Raw genomic sequence first — 18,672 nt, forward strand, 5'->3', positions numbered from 1 at the left:
TTATGAAAATAAATGGCTATTTATTTTGAGTCCCTGAGCATGTCCTCTTGATCATTCTGATGCCGAGAAAATCAGATCAATATCATGCTCCATTAGAATGAACAATTTCGTCCCATTATTCTGTTGTGCATGATTGGTAATTGGATTTCTACGTTTAACTCAAGTATTTGGATCATATTTTATAATTCAATATTATCGAGATCAGTGGTCACATAAATTTTCTATAAAAAATTTAGTGCGAGTACTGGACCAAAAAACTACCAGATGTTTTGCTTGTGAAAAAATGAATTCCATCGCAGTGAAATTTCGGGAAAGTTGTGGGAATTTGCGGGAAATATCCTATTTAAGCCAGTAAAATTTTTGGAATTTTTTTTAATGATCACTTTGTCCCCCTTTTATCGTACTAGGACGAGATTTTTTCGCGAAAATTTCTTAATGTCGACCGATTGGTTTTGATAATATTTCACCAATTTTATTTCTGATCCCTGAAATTCTGAAAATGAATAGACTCGGGATTACGCGAATAAAGATGAAGTTGAAACAGCTGTGGAACTCGAAAATTCGTTTGGCAAGACTCTTGGGATTCTGGGAAATTGCAAACTCGGGAAGAAACTGACGTAGGCTTTACCGGTGTATATACGAGTCGTTTGGGAATGCCAAAGTGATCAGGGTAAGCAGATGCAGGAGGGTTCGATGTCCGGAAAATTCTCATTATTTTTATCTGTAAATATCAAAATCTATTAATTCAACGAGGCTTTATCCCGTGACAATTCTGAAGATATGACATCAGTGAACTGCGACCGAAACAGAATTTTATCAGCAAATTTTTTGCCTGATGAGGGGAACTATTTAAAACGATAAAATATTTTGGAAAAATTCGGAAGCACCTGGGCAATTTTTTAAAATTAAAATTATGTATTTATAATTTTTTATAAAAAATCCAATACAAGTATTTAAATATTCACAATCCTTCGATTGTGGAAAATTCTACTGCTCTTTAAATGCCAAATTTTCCGACATTTCCGGGAATAAATTCACATTTTCTCCAATAAAACGTCCAACGTTAACACGAGAAATTTTCTAAGAAAAATTTGTTGAGTAAATTGATAAAATTCCGGAAATTCAGTAGTAAAAAGTTGCTTAGTTGGTGTTATTAAATAAAGAACCGGTGGATTCTTGAATCAATAGCCATTAAACTCAGAACGTTTAAAAAGAATGGAATTCTCGAATAATCGATCATTAATTCAATATTAATTGAGCGGTCATGGCAGATTATATACTTTCAATAACAAAGTATTTATTCAAATATGTAGATTACTTTTAGAACGGCCAAATCATCAGTTCAAAAATGACAATGTTCTTAATTGGAAAAACTAAATATTTCCAATTCAAAAAATTCCAAATTTTCACCCAGAAAAATTCATCATTCCATGCATCACCCATTATATACTGTATACTACATCATATACTATATACACACTATATGCTATCTCCCATGTCTTACTATCTGCATATACAAGACATTAAAAAATAATTACATTGAATAATTGCTCAACTCGTTACTTATCAAGTTAATTGAAGCAATTCACATCTAATTCAATCAAATTATCGCAGTCAACCCCACTCGACAAACATATCAATCAATACTAGAATCACATTACATTGACAATCATTTCCAACGATCCCCTGACAATAGAACAATCAATGTTGATCGATCATATTAAACTAAAAAAAAAATATCGAACAATAGGAATAAGAAACCACTGAAAAAAAAATCATTAGCAAATCTGATCAATTACAACTGTTTTCTCGAACAACGAAAGACAGATAAATAAAAACAACAAGTCGTAATAATCATTCTCGTTAAATTGTCGACTTCCTTTCACTCACTATCAGCAGATACTAAGCGCGGTAACACTTGAAAAAAAAAAAAAGGAAAATGAATAAAATTAAACGAGAAATATGTTGACCCGAGTGGGGATGGGGCCTGCGGTTGTTGAACAAGCGCTGATATGAATGGAATGCAATGCTATTATCGTTGTACCTAAGGATATCTCATTGCCCTGGCGCTCTTCATAACTATATCTAGGTGGGAGAGGGGCGGGGAGGGGGGGGATAAACTCTACAAGTGGAGACCAATCACGAATCACTCGCAATCTCCATCCTATTCTGCACTGGAGGGAAAAAGAATTTTGAAAAAGTGCAGATTAACTTTTGTGGAGTAATTAACACTCAAATATTATTGTTGAAAAATTGTTTTCTGCAAAATTTTTTTTTAATACAAAAGAATGGATTTTGGTTGTTGGTTAGAGCAGATTTTGGACCAGTAAATCGTTAAGTAGGTAATAGTTAACGAATGTATTAATTATTAATAGAATGCGATGCAATTGTTAACACATTCGTGAACTATTGACGAATGTGTGTGATAGACTTTTGCCAATTTTGGTAGGATAAAATGAAATAATTTCATCTGAGGGCCCCAGTCTTTTAAAAGTAATTATGCAGAATTTTTAGCAACAATGGCAAATTCCCTATGAATTAATAAAATAAATTACCAATTTTTTATTATCAGTTATCCAATGATTCTTAATGAGATAATGGAGTAACTGGATTTTTATCGGACAACACTACGTAATCCTCTCGAATCCACGCATGAATCAAGATTGCATATCTGTCGTTATCAAACATCCTCTAATGTTTATTAAAGATCGAGGGAATAATCATTTCGCAGTGAGCGAGTTTTCTCGAGTGAAAAATAAAGACAAAAACATATTAACGATTAAAGAAACGGTCACATCGCTTCTGTCGAATTAATGGCGTTGGTCGCCTACTTTTATTGTTTTTCAATTTGCAATTTCCGGCGTTATTTTCTAACAGTTGTTTTCGCGGTTCAATTAATCACGTGAGAGCTAATTGGCGAAATACTCTGTAGGTTAGATACTGTAAATATCAAGTCTCAATGGAATGTGGTGAAAAAAAAAAACAAATTTATTCGCATTGAATTGAGCGCGAGGTGATAAGAGTTTGCATAATATCCTTGAAAATTCAGCGGTGTATAAACTAGGGGGCTTCGAGATCCAAATCAAATCCGGACGAATGATTTTTGCCATTTGGGGTGGGTGAGGTGAGGGGAGGAGGTTATCGGTATCTGCGTATCGACCGAAGGCACTTTTTGATAACAAACACTTTCTAGATAATGGGAACTGCATTCTTTTGCAACGCTGAGGTGATACATGACCTTATCGTCGTGAACAATTCAATCGAATTGTTTCATTACTCTTTTGGGAGTAATAATGATTTATATCGATAACAATAATGATAAAGCTGAAGCTTTCCGTGACTTTTCATTAATTAATCTGTTTTTAAAATCGAGAGCTGCTAAAAATTGATGTAATTTTTCTTCGTTTTCTATTTTGATAGGAAATTAATTATTTTTATTTTTGTAATTCCGGTGTTAAATAATAATGTTTATGAAAATTATCAGATTACTCCACTTTATTTCTCCATTCCGTGAATATTCAATTGTTAAATAAAAAATTGAACGACTTTTCGCGTAAAAATTTTAATCTTTTAGTTCAAAATTCACCGAATATTTCACTCCGATAAATCAAAATATTTCACTTATCGCAATTTACCCAATAAAAATGACAATAAAAATTCACGGAAAAATATTTTCTCGACAAATTGTACATTTCAAATGTCTCGGACATTACCCCGTGTCCGTTATCCCCCGTAATTTTCCCAGTATACGCATATATATTCCCCTCAAACCCCCGGGTGTTTCTCGTGTGTGCAGCACATTCAACAACACAACATATCATCGTTTCTTTTTAATTGGCGCCGGCGTCGGGTTAATTGGAAATTCGCAAGTAACTACCGTACGCGAGAATCTCGAATGTGGCGACAAGGCGAGTGAGAGGAGCCCCCTGCCGGGGGAGGGAATGGGGGGGGAGAGGGCAGTTGGTGGGGAATGGAGTGGAAAGAGGATGGAAAAATGATGTAAAACAAGAGAAAAAAAAATTATTGAGGAGAGGGCGAAAACGGTGAGGCCTGCCTCGACGATAAATAATTGTTTACACGAGAAGGCATGCGAAAGAAAAGAAACGGTAGATGTTTCGTTAAAAATAGAACCTCAGGCTCGCGAGAATTTTCTTCAAATTGAATGTTAATATATTGTTTTTTTTTTTTTCCTTTTCCCCCGACAATTCCATTTTACCATTTTTATTTAACCGTCAACGTATTCGTGACTCGTTATCGCTGGTTTTTCCAACGAGTCTAATTACATTGGATGTGAATAAGAAAGGGAATTTCTTCAACTTCAAAGCCAATTAAACAAAAAATTTGTACAGACTACATTGTAATAAAGGGTAATAAATACATTTGATTCATGGATAAATTGGCTGTAACGATGCGAGGTATTCCGTTGATTTATATGTGAAAAATTGTTGAATTAAATTGGAGAATAATTCCGTTGAATTTTTGTTATGGTGAACCAATTAACGGAATATTTGGATTTTTTTTTTATTTTTTAAAATAGTTCAGAATGAGGGTTACGTGGTGTGTCAATGGGAAAGAATTTATACATTGTGTGAAGTTATTTTTCGATTGCATCAATTAGACAATAAATACCATTTCCGATAAAATATGTGACATTTGATAGGTTTATGAAGGATATCTTTAATTATTTCTTTATATTCTATTGATAATTATCACCAGATAAAACGAAAATAAAAATAGAAAATTTTACCGAATTTTTTAATGAAAAAAAAATTGAAATTCGGTTAAATTGAGGATTACAATAATTTAAAAATTATCATAATTTAACAGTAATTTCTTTTTATCGATTTGGGCATCCCTGCCCTCCCTCCCCCTCCCTCCCCCCAAATTATGCAATCCCCTTTCAACTTCACGATATTATAGCAAAAAAAAATCTATTAAGACTTCGCGTTTCACCCTTAACACGTAATAATTTTCTCATTAAATTAATACGTTGTATGAAAATCATAAACAACTGATCTCACGTCGAACAGAAGTCTTCCATTAATTAATGCAAACACCGTGAAAACTATAAAGAAAAATAAACTTCATAATTGCAGAAAAAAAAAATAGACAAATAACCGAGTGCAGAGGCGTGAGGAAGTCGCCAATAAAGACTCCCTTCATTCTCCTCATCATCGCCCTCCTCGGCGTGATGAAAATCAAAGCCCGTCTAATTATTCCCGGCAGGTCCTGGGAATGATTCCCTCTTGGACCGGATAGACGGCGCGTAAATACATTAGTCAAACAAAATATAACTTGAATAAATTGAATGCTTGAAAAACTCTGATCGCAGATATTTCGCCGGAAATTCCCAGATTCGATTCGATAAAAATCACTACTTCCTCCCCAAAAATTTATCACTAGACAACAACGATCAAAATTTCTGGAACCGAAAAAAAATCGTTGAGAGGAATTTTATTCGTATCAGCGAGCCAACATCTCACTATCAAATTGTTGACAACAAACTGTGTCATGTTGCTGCTAATTGTTCACAATAAATTATCAAATTGTTCCCAAATGTTAATCTATAGTCATGAACCAATATGTGATGATACAGTCAAGTCCATTGATTATGCACAACAACAATTTACGGTGGGATATAATGTTTTGAACTCCCAACGATATCTCTGACGCGCAAAAAGTCGAAGGGGGAGGAGGTGAGGGAAACTTTCCCCAGATGGAATTCGTAAAATCTCGTTGAATGTTGGCTGGTGTAACGGTGCCCATGTATATCTCACTGGTTCTCTCCTGATGTTCCATCTCATACAAGAAGTCGAATGCCTCACTTGCACACCTGGGGAACGTCCTTCTCACCTATCTCACATTTCACTGGAGTTAAGTCCAATAGTCGATTGGCTGTTACGATCGATGCTCGACTTCTCTGCATTAAAACTGTGGTCCATATTAATCGATACATAACAACATAGAAAACAACTTGACTGATGTGACATTACATAAAGCGAGAGTGAGATTAAATAAAAAAAAAGGGGAAAACCTTTAATTTTTTAATTTTTGTATTTTTCTTATAGAAAATAGCAAACTGTGACAATCAATCGCTCTCTAATTACCATTTTTGATGTAATCGGTGGTTGTTTGTCTTCAGACTCACCGATTAATGCAATTTATTGGCTAAAGTTAATTACGATTGTTGAAATGTCTCATTTGATCTGGTTCAATGTACCTCAAAATATGGCATCGAAAAATTCGAGAGGATTTGTTGAAAATTTAATGATTTCTTCCTAAAAATTTAAAAAGTATTTTTCTAACAGTAACAAACTACTTCGTGCCGTTAGTTCTAATTCAGAATCCAATAATCTGACATCTAGAAAATAGTTCTCCACCTCGTGAACAAAACAATGGCCTCGAAATACTTCGCTCATCATTGTTCCTTTCCAATAGAGAGAATATTCAAAACCACTTTTCGATTTATTTGATCATCAACGAGCAATGGGCCTACCGAAGTGTAGAATTCTAATGAGAATGGAAACAACTTCGTGCCGTTAGCTTCTCCATGCTCTTCGTCATCTCGGGTCCAAATCAATTCGATTAAGCTTCACCATGAAATCCATCGCGAGGAAATATCTTGAGAAATATATCAAGACATCATACCAAACTTGGAAAATTATTCCTGAAATTTTACGAGGGCCAAATAGACCCTAAACTGCAAACAAAATCCATTTATTTATAATAATCAATTCGGTCCATCAGATGCAAAAAATCGAAATAACATTTGATCACTGTACACTAATTATTAACATCAAGATCATAGATGTGCTTGACCTCATCAATCGATCCTTTCCTTCATGTAAAATGTTCATTAACATTAATTAATGCTAAAATTGAATATAATCAAATGAATATTCGTTAACAATTAACGAACGACTGATTTGAATGGCGAAACTCAAGTCAAAGAAGATTCATAAAATATCTGTTCATTAATTATTAACGAATGTTCATTTGGTGGAGTCAAATGAACCCTAAACTCCAACCAAAATCCATTAATTTCATTCATTTATAATAACTAATTCCTTCTATCAGATACATTTGAAAAAAATGATCTCCACCAAGACACCATAACAATTGTCCTCGAGTCTCTCCATTCATCATCATTCCCTCCAAACACCGACTAGAAACCTTCCTCCAATACCTCGTAAATTGCCCTCCTGAAAATGGAAAAGAACTTTTACTCACATTGTTCACCTCAGAAGGCTCGATGACGATTAAAAAAAAATTAAACTCGCGGAATGAAGGCGAATGAAAAATAAATAACTAAAAATTCCCATATGATGACTGAAGTGGGCAGACATCAGCTCGTTACGAAGGCGTCACGGTATCGAGTTTGCGGGAGACCTGAATTCCAGTCTTCTCGATATATATGTACAACGAAATACATTGCATACATACGAAAGCATTCGACTTATATACTAACAGATAAGTAGAGGCACCGTATGTGGCGCTATGAGCAAATGTTGCCCTCTCACGGAGCCGCTGAACTATTTTGCTCTCTCATTTTCTCATGGACATCGGTCCTTTCTATCCTCAAATATCTCCCTTCGCCATTCACTCCAATCCTGTCCTGAAGGTATGAGCTGGTGTACATTCGGTTCTTTTATTTATCAATTCGCATTCCTAGCTTCATTCCAAAATAAATAAAAAAATATTGTGTCTTTTCTCTGTTGCCTCATTCCATCGCCTTCATCCCATTGGAAATGAATACCCCGGCGTTTATGATAATTGCTGACTGTAGCGTTTGTACGGCGCCACTGGTCGTTCATGTTATTGTGCCCATGTCCACAGGCCATGTTATACCATTGAGTCTCTCCAACTCGGTGAATTCCATTGCGTGTGGTACTTAAATTCTAAGAAATATCATTAAATTTCCAGCATCATATTGTTGTCTCATTCCGGTTGAGAATTTTTTTGTTTTTACAACGCGATATTTTTAGCCAAATTACACCAATGTTGGTGGAGCTCGCATTCCAGGGTTACAAAAACTAATCTTATTCTTCAGGGTATGTTCATATCCTGAAGAAAAAAAAAAACAAAAATTCATTTTTGTAAAAAGTGCGTTCGGAAAAAGTCTTTTTTAGTGCTTTGGCCTGAAACCGTTTGCTATCTACATCTGCTAACTTCGTGGGTCAGACTTCTTCCTGATTGGGTAATGTAATCGGCATATGTTCCTGGCGGGAAATACGCATTCGGTCTCGTAGAAATAAAAAAACAGCATCAAAAAAAATTTTTGCATAATGAAAAAAATAGTTGAAGGAAAAACAAAATTTTTTTTCGGTTTATATGGGACCGTTTGCGCTCTCCGCGCGCGGTATTTGAATTTCCCGCCTCGTTAATACCCGAAAATGGCATCGAAAAAACTCTCGATCTAAATCGAATGAATTATCGATACGAATTAAATTAATCCGTTTCCTCGATGAAACTGAACAATTACATTTCAAACCGTCGCAGTCTCCAACAACAAAAAAAATCTAAAATTATTATTTAATATAAACGTACGATATTTCTGGGTCTACACCCCCAGATCGACTCGCGGTTCATCAATACTCACGACAAAGATTACCTCTCATTACACATTCACTCGTAACTCCTCTTCGTCTAGCAATTACTCCTGTTCTAATGAATGACTGATTCTTATTAAGCTGATTTCGATAAGATTGGAATAAAATGGAGGCTGGGCCTCATGATTCGACTGAAAGATTAGGGTAGATTGACTTACCTTAATTACATGGTCATTAAACTGAGGGGGAATTGTGAGGTGATGGGATTTCTACGAAATTGCATGCGTATAATTATGTTTTCTGTTTAACTACTAGTGACGGTTTATCGGTGTGACACTACCGGAATTCCCGAGCATTCCCAAGCAACCAGTGCTGATTTTTATCGCCGAGGGGACTCACGACCCCTCGGTCTGTGTTAAAGCCTCACTCCCCTCTTCCATCTCACCCCCCCCCCTCCCCCGCCCGTCACCACCTCGTCTCTTCCCACTTGTATGTGTAATGTGAGTTCCTCACGGGATGGATCGTGGCGTTCGTTGAATTTTTATAATTTTGTAGCGGTAGAGAACAGCAGATAAACTCAGAAATTGTTTAGAAACATTAAAACAAATCAGCAATCAAAAGCGATCAAAATTCCCAGAGGATTATTTTTAGTTTAAAAATACTGTTTGATTTTTTTTAGGGGACATTAACATTTTTTAAATGATAATTCGTATCGTCAAAGAGTTATTCTGTTGACACTATTGAAAAACATTTTTTTAACTGATAAATAATTCGTTCGTTTTACGTTTTTTTTTTATTCCATGCAGAGTCACTCACGTTATCACATCGTCGAGTCACGTGTTCCTCCAAAATCATCATCTTTTATACCATCTCCTCGGGTCTTTGTTCTCCTCGTAAGGAGCAGCTGTCCGTTCTCCCGCAGAAATTCCATCCTGAGAGCATCCAACGAGGGCACTCCCTCCACACAAACTTTTGCATCTTTTCATCCAATAAAATTCACCATCACTCGTCTCTCTTCGTCCATAAACACCCCAACAGTAGTCCCAATATGATCCCCATTGACAGTTTGATGTCATCCCAGTGATCCATCGTGTCAGACTTGGCTGAGGAATTTAAAAAAAAAATACCCAGCATACAGAAATCATCAAGGTCACTTGGTGGTCACCACGTGAATATTTCCAGTATTAAATTATGCGTCGGCAAAAAAATATTTCCGGGCCTCAGTCCCATCGACTGCATATCCCCCTCTCTCTTCCCCACTTTTTCCAGTAATTTTATTTATTTTTTTCTCTCATTTTTCATCTCCTTTCTGGTCTCTTCTGTCATCTCTCGTCGCTTCGTTCCGTTTTCATTGCCACTCGGTGTTGCTGTCTTATTCATTTTTTTTTCCATCATCTGTTGGTCCTTATCTCCAGCATTAAATTCAACACGAGGTGGAGCGAGAGAGGAATAAAATTCAGGACCAGTTCCCCCCGGCCCCCTCCCCGTCCCATCAGAGGCCCATTTCATACGGAATTCGGTAGCCACAGGGCTATCACGTGAGGCCCCGGTAGCGCTCTAACCCTAAAACCTAATCATTTTAATCTTCGAAGGAGAGTGAGGAGTTCTGTCTCATTTCATATTTTTTTTTTTATTCCCTCTCGTACTCCCTTTCTCCCCTTTTTATGGGGCCCATCGACTGCATTGAGGGGGCAGTAAAAAACGACGAGATTGAAGGAAGAAAGAGAAGAAAAAAGAAAAAAATGTGGATAAGGGAAGAGACGAAGGAAGAAAGGACCTTCATTGGCTTTCTCCCTTTCTCCTTTTGCCCTTTTCGCATTTATCTTTATTCTTCCATCACCCGTTCGTCCCTGGATACACTCCTCATCTTCACCACAACTCCTGGGGGCCAAATACTAAATTCCACGAAAGGTCTTGGCCCGAGGAAATCACGCTAGATGCCTTCGAGAACAAATGTTATAACTTCTCAGTCAACATTTGGCATCAGCGAACCCAATCTCTGGGGCCAAATTCTCGGGAAGGACAGATGCGATAGGAGTTAAATTCATTATATTATGGTTTACCGAGTGCTGTGTGGAGGCTGTTGTTTATATTGTAGTGTATACGTATATTGTTTTTCAAGAATAAAAAAAAATAAGGAAGAAAAATTTTGAAGTCAATAAAATTTAGAGGGGGGGGCATGCACACCGGTACAATGGGTCGGGGGGGCTAGCCCCCCTTTTTGGAGATGGCGAGCGAAGCGAGCAGGGGGCAGAGCCCCCTAGGATGTGGATATTATTTTATATATTATTATATACTTGGGAATATTTTCTGAAGATTATTTGGGATTGAAATAATTATTGAAACACTTTTTCATTATTGTAGAGGTATTTAAAATTTATTGAGTAATGACAGTTGCAACGGCACCGGTCAGTCAAGGTGTTGGTAATAAAGAGATGGGGTAGAGCGCCACTTTCAAAATTTTTCAATTTTTTTTATTAATTTTTGATTGACGAAAATTTATCTAAATTAAAAATATAAAAATATCGTTTTTATTCATTTTTAATTTATAAAATATCTCGATATATCTCGAAGTGTCAGTTTAGGTATTCTAGAACGGTGTATTGAATATTTTGAGATTTACCTGTCGATTAGATATTCAATTACCAATTACTTCATTCAATTTTGTAGTATCGAAATAAAGAAAAAAATTATGGATTGGCCCTGCAACCGAAATACGTTCTTCCAAGAACAGAAAAAATTGAGGCAAAAGAGAGGAGAAGAAGAAAGTTTTTAAAAAACAATTCTCCTTTCCTCCTGCAATTATTTTACACGTGGAATCGTCCACCCCGAATTCCATCCTCACTTTTTCTTTAACCCATCCCCCTCCGCTCTACCCTCGGAGTTACCAAAGTGAATTCAACCGGAAGGCCATTCCCCGATTCTCTTCCTGTTCACTTTCTTCGTCTTCAAAGGAATCACCTGAACTTAAGACAACCCCTTTATTCGTATCAAATTTTTTCGGAATTTTATCTCCCGAAATTATAATTTCCCCAATAATTTTTAATCGATTGCATCCAACGCAATCAAATATTTCCAAATCAATTTCCTCAATCTCCAATCAAACTCATTATCCCATAGTTTTCCCATAAATTTCCTTTCGTCAAGCCCGATCGCATGTTCTTCCCCCAAAATCACGCAAATTTATTCCCCCCCCCCCCCACAAATAAATTCCCTCCCCCTCCCTCTAATAGCAAACTCAATCATACGGTCAGTCGTTTAATGCGCGAGATCGTTGAAGCGGAGAAGTGTATTTGCCCCACCCTTGGGCCGACGTACCCTTGGATCCCACTGTAAAAGGGGGTCCTGCTTCACTTGTGGAAGTCCAAGGGGCCCCGGGAGTGCGAGAGAGATGGAGTCGAGCGCACGGGGCCTCAGATAAATATGCGGGAGGGGCCGGAATTCCTCACTCGGCTGCATTCCACACTCCCTCCCTCCCTCCCTCCCCCTCACCCTACCCCTCTCACAAAGCAACCCCAGTGCACTGCCGAGAGTGTACAAACCTCTCTCCTCCGATACAACATCACATACCGATAAATGTAACACACACACACACATACACACGCACACACACACATGTTAACCTCTCTCTTTCACTCCCTCTGCATTCATATCTTTGCAGTCTCACTTCACATTGGATTTTGTATCTTCTTGCCACATTCACTTGAGATATATACCCAGTTACATGTATGTTTATAAGAAAAGAAAGGCAATGCACCCGAGAAAAGAGGGGCTTTCCTCCACAATCTTTATTATCTCATTTTTTTTAAACATGAGATACTTTAGTTAGAACGTTTGGATGCCCTCAACATTCTGGGATTTTCATTAATTTCAGTGGTTATCTGAGCTCCAGTGAAAAATAATATTTCTCGAAGGGCTTTCGGGGGGGGGGGATTGATATTATGTGATATGTTAAGTATTCAGGAAGAGAATTTTTACGAGACTTGAATTTTAAGGTGAATGCATACGAGGAATGTCGTTTATTCACTTTTTCAATTTTTTTTTAATGGGATTTTCAGTGAAGATTAACTGGAAATTAATTAATTAATTTTAGGGGAAAAAGTGAGGGAATTGGAGTGGAAGTGATTAACAAAGTGGGAGGGGGGAGGTTGTTTTTTAAAAGTGTTGGTTAGAGGTAAAGAGAGTTTAGGCGACGTCGAGTACAGTTTAAAAATGTTTTTAAGGCACAGTTGGAGTCTGGGGTTTTAATTTTTTATGTGAAAAAAATATATATTTTCACATGAAAAATTTACCGAACACAATCAGACGATCCTCAGTTAATTCACCGTTGATACTCAACGATTGGAAAATACAACTTGCTCTGGAATTCCGCAATCGCTTTAGCATTCAGGATATCTTCTCTCCTCTTCTTCATCTAGTGAAATACCCAGTCGAGCACTACATACATAAATATCTCGGAATTCATAAATTGCTGGCGTTTATAACCGATGCTCCTCTCGCCCATTTCCACCTCCCCTCCACCTTCTGCACCACCACATCATGCAGATATTCCACTTCTTCCTGCTAATCTCCCCTTTCCTCACACCCCGACCCTCCACTCCTTTGTCTCAAAGATATTAATAAATATCTTCAAATAAACCTATTATTCCCACACACCCCTTAACCAGGTTTTTAAATTTTCGCGCCTTTTCATGGCCTGACTTCCCCTCCAACAACGTCGCATTGCCCTCCAAAAGCTGCCCCCTCCCCCACACAGATCCTCTTACAATTAAATTGAATTGAATTCAAAATTCTGTAAATTTTTGTGACCTCGGGGCAAACCCTGGCCAACATGGCGCCCCCCAACCAACAAATTACATAAAAAAAAATTTTTTTTCAACACTTTCCGATGCCTATTACTGTCTAGTATCACCCCATAAAAATTTTAACAAAATTGTTCAGTAAATATTACGCACAACAACAATCTTAACCGTTTTCACCCCACCTCACCCCCTTTTTTATTTTCGTTATTTTCCTCATTCTTTTATTCCGACTGAGGTAGACTCACCGGCTAGATCGGAATGTGTTTGTCGCGTCTTACGTACATTATATACACTCGCATGTATATCTCACTGGCTTGGTGGAGGTGGGGTGGGAAGGGGGGTGGAAGAGAGAGGGAGAGATGGAATAACTATGGGCATTCCAGGGATGCCTCGGGGAGTCCACCGTTGCATCGTGCCGGGATTCCGTCTCTTCCGTGTCGTTTCGGGGCCTCATGTAGGTGAGAGGAAAGGGATGGTGATGGAGGAGGGGGGGGGGGAGAAGGGAGGGTGTAGTGCTCAGTTAAAATCACGATGAAATATTTGATAAGAGAAAAATAAACCAAGTAGCGATTACACACGATAACGAAAATTCCTCCTTATCGGAATGTTTATTTTCGGTAATTGTTAATTCTCATTCACTGACTGTCTCCTTCATCACCCACTTGTTGATGATAAAACCGATGGTTTTATCATTGGGATGTGTATGCAAAGGCATTGGCTGAATTTTTTGATGGCTAAAAGCATTTCAGTGTTTTTGAATTCTAGGGTATAAAATATTTGGCTCTCGTATAGTGATTATTTTTTTATTTAACTGTGGAATAAATAACTTATTGTTGTAAATCAATACGTTCATGAATCGCCATTTCTATTCTACAACAATAAAAAATACTTTAACAAAAATATTTTGATAATAATGGCGAATGCTATTTCACTAATTCAAAAAACTTTACATTTAAAATCCTTCAATTTTAATTCTAAAATTTATTCAACTATAAATTATTATATTAAATAAAATACGCGATTCAAGAGGAAGACGTCGTAATAAAAATAATTGTTTTCTTCATTTAAACTTCCTCTTGCACCCTTCATCCCCACCACTAAACATCCAGCGTGGAATTCTCTGCCCTCAATCTGCCGTTTCGAAACAGCCGATAGAACCCCCCTCCCCTCGGATTAGATAAATTAGAAATTCCACGTCCTCTCAAAAAAAAAAAAACAATCTCTCATTTGGGATGGCGGGCGACAAGAGGGGTGAAGGGGGGGAGGGGCGTTGAAGAAATTCCATCCGTCGATGTGTGAGCGAGGGCCTCATGCGACTTCAAGGTCGGTTCTACTACAACGACTCGCAGCAAATGCCGGGGCCAGTGGTCGCAGGGTCGAGCCACGACCTCGCCAGGCCCTACAGCTCCTCCCTCCCTCTTTCCCCCCTCCTCTACCACCCTCGCTCAATACCACACACACACACACACACACACACACACACACACACACACACACACACACACATCGCCCCTCCGGCAATCTCATCACCTTAAAAAATGGAAGGGCCCCATAAGAACTATATATATTCCATCGTAACTCCTCTCAATTATCTAAATTAATCAACTTTCTGTAATTATCGGTGGAAATCAAAACAGTCAATCGCTCTATCTCCTCTCCCCTCCCCCACCCCCCCTAGAGTCAACGATGCACCTTCTACCCCAACCAATTATTTATTAAAAACCCTATCAATCCATTGATTTCTAAAAAATTCTAATACACAAACACTTCGCCAAATTAAAAAAATTCCACTCTCCCCTTCAACCCGGGCTATCTCCCCCCCCCCCCCCCAAATTGCTCCTTAAACATCGTTCCCCTCCCCTTCGTCCCCAAAAATTTTCCAAAAACTCTCCACCAAAAAATATAAATATTTTACCCACCAATTTACCTGACCCGAAGGATCATTCCTGCAAATCACTAACCTATCCTTGCATTATCAACGTTCATCTGCCAATGAAAAAAAAAAATCCCCCCCCCCCCCAGTCCAACCTGAATAAAGACAGAGCAGCAACACTGGCGTCGTTACGGTCCTGGTCCCGATCTCCCTCTCCCTCTCGCCGCAGCACTGGCCCAAGTGCAAAAGAGAGAGGGGTACAAGGGCCCCAAAGCCCCCCCCCTCCCCCTCTTCATCCCACTCCCCCGACCATATACCATACAGGCCCACGGCTGGCCCCTGGCAGCATCATCCCAACTCGCAACAAGGACAAACTCCGTGAAACATACCATCCGAGGAGGATGCTGCATGGTCAAGCGGGAGAGAATTCACTGGGAGAGGGGGAGAGGAGAGCCGAGGCGAACGAGCCGATGGTAAGGACGAGGGAAGAAGGTGAGTCGCACAGGAGGTGGAGAAGGCAAAAGGAGAAGGAGCCTTCTCCGTTGAAGCAAACAGGGAGTAGGAGAGTCCGTGGCAACCTGAAGCCACCAGTATATATATACATATATATATATTTATTAAAAACTGAAGGAAAAAAAAGGGAAAAGGAAGGTGAAAAAAAAAATCAAGGAAAGACGAGAAAAAGATAATAATAATAATAAGAGGAAGAAAAGAAAAAAAAGTCGCGGAGGAAAAAAAAGGGGGATCCCTTAAAAATTGAGTCCCAAGTTGGAGGTGGGGATTGGAATTTCGGGGCCCGTAACCGGCCAGTCTGGAGGAGGCCTTCGTCAAGATGAGGTGATTCCGGGGCCTTTTGTGCTTCGGCCTCAAGCTGTTATATATATTTTTTAAAATTCCGTGGTTTAATATTATCCTGACTTGATGTGATACATTATATATCGATTTAACGGAGAGTTATGGACCGTCAGTACACTCTATGTGTACTTGTACCAGCCCAGCAGTATCGTAGTTACGTTGATGATTATAATAATCAGGGGTATCGTGAGAGTAAGAGACAATTGAGATATCATCATCATCATCAGCCACCTCAGTATTCGCAGTATCAGAGACAACAGATACAGCAGATACAGGAGAATCAGGAGTATTTGAGAAATTATCATCAGTTGTATCAGTACAGGGAGCAGTATCATCAGTATCAACAGTATCATCATGATGGACAGAGACAGAGGGAGTTGAAGGGTCAGGATAAGCTGAGAAATGGACACATGCAGCAGCAGGAGGAGCAAATTTATGAGAATATAGTGTCACAGTATCGAATGAGAATGTGCTATCATAATGATTATGAGAATGATGAGCAGATTCAGAGGTTCTACTGGGAGCAGTGCTACAGGAGGGATGACAGTGATGCTACTGCTTACTACTATTGTGAATATGTAAGGGTTAATGTAGTTGAGAGCTTGGGGAGATTATGTGATTATTTGTGGTGATTTGGGAGGGGAATGGAGGGCGTTGTGGTGGATTTGTGGGGTTTTTGGGGGATCGTGGTCATGGGGGGCTGAGGATGGAGATGGGATTGGGGAATCGTGGATGTGTGGGCTCGGATTGTGTCTGTGGTTTTCAAGGTGATCGTGGCTTGATGGAGCGCTGAAAGATGTGATTGATGGGTTTTTGGGTTTTTTTCGAGTAAATCCAGAAAATTTTTGGATTTTCTTTTAGCTGGGGAGTGGATTGCAGGAGATTGATGGAGAATCTGGTGCAGAGGGGATGGGAAATGGTTGGAATTTGGGAAACAGTAATGTGGTGGTAGATGAGGTGTTGAAATCGTTGTGGAGTTGGGAATATGTTTATGGATGAATTGGGCTTCCAGTGGAGAATTTTTTAATTATGAAAATCGATTGCGGCCTTAGGGAGGCGATCCAAAGGGCTTTTAGGGGTTCTCTCGGATTTTAAATCGATGAGGAATTGATGAGGAGTGATAGCAAGTGGTGTGCAGATGGTTTTTGGGAAAATCGGTGATAGTGAGGGGTTTTTATGGACTCGCTGTTGAATCGGGAATTAACGAAAGAATCTTATGATTTTTCCGTCAGGAATTCTTAATGAATAATTCTCTCAATTTAATTTTTTAAAATTAATTTCAATTATTTTGATTAATAATTGAGAGAGACGATACATGCGAAGTTATTTAAATATTTGGTTAGATTATTTCCGGAACAGTTTCAACATTATAAAAATATTTACGACGACTGGATTACAAATTCACAAGAATTTTGATTTTTTCCTAAACAACATCAACTCAAATTGCCCTACAAACTAGAATATGCAACTCAGAATAGAAAAAAAACCTCTGAAAATCAGTTTGAAAAAATCGTGGTGACTAGTGGGTTAAAAAAAGAATCCTGATAATATCGTTCCTATGTCCCAGATAATTTTCTATAAAATTCTTATCTCGATGATCTCCTCTCCCTGCTGACTCATAAATTGACGAAAGAATCCGATAATTTTTTTTTCATCATCGACATTTAATGGAATAGAAATCGTAATTCTCATGACGTAATTGATACATTTGACGACAATTCCATTGAAAATTAAAAACAGTCATCATAAAGTGGTTTCAATATTTTTCTTTGATATTTAATTATCTATCCGCTCGTTTGTATCCAACATTTTTTTCCAAAGAATGTTAATGAGCTGACCTTTCCGTCACTGCATTCTTCAATTTATTTTCTTTTAATGGTAACTAATTCAATCGGAATTTAAATAATCAGAAGTGATGGATATTTTGAAAGGGATCCAAATTATTTGAATAATTCTTGGCGCGTGTGATTTGCCAATAAAACGAGGCAGTGAAAATCTCCCTCTCCTTCTGAACCGCTACCCCCCTTCCCCCTTCCAACCCACGCAACTTGATTTTTTTTTAATCACTGTAAAACAGTATTCAATATTATTTTGCTGACACCCATGGGCTGATATCGAACTCGTTCCTTTCTAGATCACAACGGAATACATTAATGAACGTTTCATCGTGGTATGCAAGAAGGCCCATTATAAAACACACGCTGTGTTGCATATCAACTCGGTATAATCTATTATTTATAACGAGATTAATAGCAACGTGTAGCAATCTGCTTTGTATTTGTTGAATATTCAATTATGGTAAATTTATTCGGGGGAAATAATTAAATAATATGAGACAAATAAACAGAACAAGAATTTTTCGTGATAAGTTTTCTGGTGTGATGAGACTAAATTTTAATTTACATTTGAATTGATCGGAGAATTAAAATTTTGAAAAATTTATGGTATGAAATATAGTTTTCTCGTTTTCGTGGACAATTGTTTGGAATGAAAAATATTTTTATATTCGTGAATTAATTTGCATGCGGAGAATTCAGGGGTGAAGTGATTAGGAGCGATGAGATAAATCAGTTTTGACTAGTCATCATATTTT

General features: G+C 38.0%; 1 protein-coding gene across 3 annotated transcripts in view; it reads left to right on the forward strand.

Annotated features, from left to right (window-relative positions):
- Kibra (kibra) overlaps window positions 1-18,672 on the forward strand; it is a 67,020-nt gene that overhangs the window by 37,878 nt on the left and 10,470 nt on the right. The window contains exon 1 of one of the 3 annotated variants that reach the window (XM_064135353.1): window positions 15,537-16,657. The exons of the other annotated variants lie outside the window; for them this stretch is intronic. Coding sequence (XP_063991423.1) covers window positions 16,181-16,657 — 477 coding nt within the window. The 5' untranslated portion in view covers window positions 15,537-16,180. Of the gene's footprint in view, window positions 1-15,536; window positions 16,658-18,672 lie in introns of those variants that run through there. 3 annotated transcript variants of the gene reach the window in all.

Source organism: Diachasmimorpha longicaudata, chromosome 16, assembly GCF_034640455.1.
Source record: "Diachasmimorpha longicaudata isolate KC_UGA_2023 chromosome 16, iyDiaLong2, whole genome shotgun sequence".
Taxonomy (NCBI): domain Eukaryota; kingdom Metazoa; phylum Arthropoda; class Insecta; order Hymenoptera; family Braconidae; genus Diachasmimorpha; species Diachasmimorpha longicaudata.